Source organism: Rhinopithecus bieti, unplaced genomic scaffold, assembly GCF_001698545.2.
Source record: "Rhinopithecus bieti isolate Rb0 unplaced genomic scaffold, ASM169854v2 scaffold_11401, whole genome shotgun sequence".
NCBI lineage: Eukaryota > Metazoa > Chordata > Mammalia > Primates > Cercopithecidae > Rhinopithecus > Rhinopithecus bieti.
In genome coordinates this window covers 2,440,459-2,445,315 of record NW_016807151.1, presented here as the reverse complement: position 1 = coordinate 2,445,315, position 4,857 = coordinate 2,440,459, and the positions used below count along the sequence as shown (strand labels likewise).

The 4,857-nt window shown below is 31.7% G+C and overlaps 1 protein-coding gene across 1 annotated transcript in view; it reads left to right on the top strand.

Annotated features, from left to right (window-relative positions):
- Positions 1-4,857, top strand: part of LOC108534844 (cadherin-12-like) — a 461,181-nt gene that overhangs the window by 416,595 nt on the left and 39,729 nt on the right. Inside the window, exon 6 of the mRNA XM_017880401.1 lies at positions 4,347-4,534. Coding sequence (XP_017735890.1) covers positions 4,347-4,534 — 188 coding nt within the window. The remainder of the gene's footprint in view (positions 1-4,346; positions 4,535-4,857) is intronic.

The window sequence follows — 4,857 nt, the reverse complement described above, 5'->3', positions numbered from 1 at the left end:
TAAAATAAAATGTATTTCAAAATGAGTTTGTAATGGATTATTTTATCTTCTTTTAACTTGCTACTGTTATTATTGAATGCTGTGGTATTTTAAAGTCATTCATTCACTTAATATATTTGTTTAGGTCCTATAATCTTTATTTTAAGTAAAGATCTTCATTTATATTTTGTCAAGTAAATATATTTATTTTGGTGTTTTCATCAGTATCTGGAAATTTCCTGCAATAAACAAAAAAGGAAGGTAAATGTATTTTACATCCTTTTTTTTTAAGTAGCAATGCATGTCCTCTACCCCGCAACCCACAGTTTAAGTCCTAATCAGTATCTTTTCAAATGATGTAGTTACTGAGAGGATACTTACGTAGCTTATAACTACCTGATTTTTTTTTCTACTCTTGGAACTAACAGGGAATGTTATATTTAAGAATTTGATCATTATAATTAATTCACTGCATGCCATTTCCTCCTTCTCCATGGGAAAATGGAGATTTTGGTGAAGCATAATATGTATATTTGATGAATAGGTAAATATATATTTTATCGACTGTGGACAATCTCTTGTCACCTGTTTTATTTCTCAATTCTTGTGGTACAGGTAGTGCCATTAAGATGTTTCATATGCATCAAAAGTAGGACGCCTAAAAGACGATGGCGGTGTAATTACACAGTACATCATGAACAATCCAACTTTGGCACAGCTGAAGATTACTTCACAGTTTTGAATTAATCTGAATGACCTCAGTTTTATTGCTGTTGAGATTCTAGAAATGATAAAATGTCCAGTCATTGGAAATAAACCGACAGAACCTACACAATCCGACATGACAAATGCATAGTTTCTCTGACTTGTTCCATATTCTGCAGACTTTATTACCAGCTGTAATATTTTATTAAGAAACACTTGTCTTAATAAACGTGACTTCCACCTTACTAAAATGTATGTCTGCTATGTAAAGAGTAGAAAATCCATTGCTCTGTATATTTGCATTTCACATGCACTAAAACTTAACGCACACAAAATGTAAGTGGTGAATTATTGCTTTACTTTTATTTTATCTTAATTTTGAGGGCACGCATGCTAGTGGAATGCTAGTAAATCAATCATTATTGGACAATGCTATTATTTCAGTTTATCACAAGTTTTCAATGCCATTTGTTGGCATTCTCTATGCTGACAACTTAAAACAAAACACCCTATTTCACTTACATTGATAGAATACTACAAAGAATAGCTGTCTTTACATTTATTGTTACTAGCCTCATAAAGTGTTCTTTTATAAAACATAAAGTTCATATCTCAGCATATTGTCTTGAAAAGGGGATCTTTCATCTGCAGTTTGAATTATCCAGTGCCCTTTGGAATACCTTTCAGTGCTTTAATTTTCCCCCCCACCTCCCACCCATATTGGAGGATCTCAACTGTGACTAAACTCTTCACCTTCACTAACCATAATCACTTAGAGAGGACTCCAGGCTCTATCATTTTCACCGATGTGTAATTCCCTTAACTTTTACTTTTAACCATTCAAATGTAAATGTAAAGCTAACTCATAAACCTAACATGCAACTTGAATTGGCTCTCATTGAATGGATTGGATGGAATAAGCTGAAATGTCCCCAGCCCTTTAAGTGAGATGCCCATGAGTTCTTAACATTCCCATACTACTCCGCTCCTTATGACTCTAGCTGTTTCACCCTTACCACCCCAGGGCTGGCCACATTTGAAGTTTGAAATCCACTATATTCGACGGCTCCCTGTCTCTCTGAACACTTGTTCAGCTATTTCCTGGATGATGTTTAGCCCTAAGTTTCCTACTAAAAGTCCTGATCAAGAAGGATTTCTAGTACACTATTCAACATAGACCTCCATTTCTCTCTTTTATTAGAAAAAAATTTTAGACTTTTCTAACACTCCTTTATGAGCCATGAGTTTGGGCTATGACCAATCATGCTGTGAGTTCAAAACTTTTGATGTTCCTTCAGATTCTTCATCACAATCACACAACAAGACGCAAAAGGTACAAACACAGTTTCTGATAAGTCGTATTTTCATTTAACGGGCATTTAAGAAAAAAAAAAAGAAAAGAAAATGAAAATTACTCACACATTCTGTGCCTTGTCCTTTTCTGGGGAATTTGTCCTTAAGTTTAGTACAACTGTAAAACTTTGTCACGTGCTTTCTTGCCTCATTAAACAGAAGTTCAGGGACCCTCATATTTCCTATTATTTCAGGAGTGCCTCACTAGGATCAGGTTTTAATTTATCTATTAAGAAATACTTACACCCTAAGAAAGTAGTTCCAAAAGCCATGTAATTAAGTCTATTTGAAATCGGATAGATTCTTCTTGAATATCTGGTTTTATCCTTCTGGTAGAAAATAGGAATGCCATGTAACCCATTCATTTGTTTTCTTCTATGATTTGATTGCCTCAAGTTCAGTCACTGCTTTAAGTTCAGCAAACATTAAGTATCCCTAAATGACAGTTACTATGTTAAGTGCTTAAGAAATAAATAAAACAATAATCCTAGCCTATGAGAAGTTCCTACTTTGATCAATTAATATGACTTTTCTTAACTGAGATTTCTTCATAATATCTATGTAACACTTTAGCATTGTGACTTTGAGGGAGTTTTTTGTTGTTGTTGTTGTTAGGTCTATAATTTCTTTTTTATCTATTTAAACTTTTAAGTGCATTTTTTAGAAAGACCCCTCATATCCTCTTTGAAGGCAGATATACTATGAATTAACTAAGCTGATTATTTAAATATAATTCTTATGGACCACTGTAAAGTATCATTTTGTCTTGTATGTAAAATAAACAAATTTTAGTTGAGTATATAGCTGTCTTGAGACCAAATCACATATACGTTCCATGGAGATAATATGTTGGACTTAAATACGGCTGGTCTGCATATGCAAGACACATGGTAGATATCATTTTCTGGGGAAGGAGGGAAGATGGGAGATTTAAATGTTGCCCACACTAATGAAATTACCAAGTTTTGAAACTGATTGTGAAAGAACCATAGGACCTCAAAATAATTAGAAATCAAAATAAAATATCTGGCAGAATCTCTACAAGATGTGATTTTTTCTCACACTTTCCTGGAGAAAATAACTGTAATATTGTAATATGATTTTTTAATTAACTTCTATGCAACAGACATTTTAGTATCTTCTTAATTTATTTTCCACAAAAGTAACTAAAATTCCAAAATGAATGAATCACCACAGTTGATTTACCCATGGGAAAGAGCCATTCTAAATCCAGTAAGAGAAACTGAAAGTGGAACTCCAATATCAAAATGGAAACTTTAGATATTTATGTTTAGTTTTGTTTTTTAATTTTATTTTCTCTCATTTCCTTACCTTACTTTAATTTGAACAGACTGTTGTTAAACCCATTAATATTTGCTTTAATGAAGTATCAGTAAAAGAGCATGCTTTTTACATCTTTCTTGTGTGTCAGACCTTTAAAAATTCTACAAAACCTTAAAATCATGTCTATGTTTTTTTTTTGCAGAGTATTACAATTTTCCATGATTCTGACATGTTTTATCTATGTTTTGCTGATTCAGTATAAATTTCATTACAATATGAATGCTCCACCTGGTGGTAAAAATAAGCATTTTACTTTTTTTTCTTTCTTAATGCTATTAAAAAACTTCAGGAGATAGAACTTTATGATTGAAAATATCAGTAAAAGTATATAGAAGGTTGACAAGTTAAAATTTACTAAATATAAGCTGAATTTTAGTCTATAATATACTATATTTCAATCTATCATCTACTAGAATTTTGGTTAACTATACAGATTATCATTTTACAGGTTATTTTTAGTTTAATGATGTATACTTATTGAAGTCATTAATTTTAGGAAATATGACCTCAACTTTCTCTATCTATCTATCTATCTCTCTATCTATCTATCTATCTATCTATCTATCTATCTCTCTATCTATCTTCTCTAACTTTTCATCTATGTCTTGCAATCTGTAGTATTAGTACTAATTAATTTCATGAATAGTCCCACCCTCCCATTTGACATGTGGTACACTTTTATGCCATATAAGTGTGTAAAACAAGTCCTGCTAATAATTTTACTTTAGCATTCTCTACTATTTATAATGCCCAATTAAAATTCTAGAGCAGCACATATTGAAGAGAAAAGTGAAGTTATTACTCCTAATCATAATCCTAAACATGACAGCAAATTGCCTTTTCATTTTGCACTACAATTTTCTAAATGTGATTTACTTTCAGTAGACTCTATTTTTCAAGCCTTGTAATCTTACTATATCTCTTACTAACCCCACTGTCAATTTGAATTTTATATGTCTTATCAGGCATCTTCCACCTGAAAGTTCCTGAGTCTTCCCCTATTGGCTCAGCTATTGGAAGAATAAGAGCTGTGGATCCTGATTTTGGACAAAATGCAGAAATTGAATACAATATTGTTCCAGGAGATGGGGGAAATTTGTTTGACATCGTCACAGATGAGGATACACAAGAGGGAGTCATCAAATTGAAAAAGGTATATAGACAAATGTTTGGACAGTTGACTACTAAATAATAATTAAAGAAGATAAAAAATAAGTGTTGAAAATGACAAGTAATTGTAATTTTCCTTCAATTAGCAATAGAGTTGACCCTTGAACAATGTGGGAGTTAAGGGTACTAATAGTCCATGCAGTCAAAAATCTGCATATATCTTTTGGATCCTTCAAAATTTCAGTACTAATATATTACTCTTGACCAGAAGCTTTACCAATCACATAAACATTTGACACATATTTTGTATGTTATACATAGTATATACTGTATACTGTATTCTTTTTTTTTTTTTTTTTTTTTTTT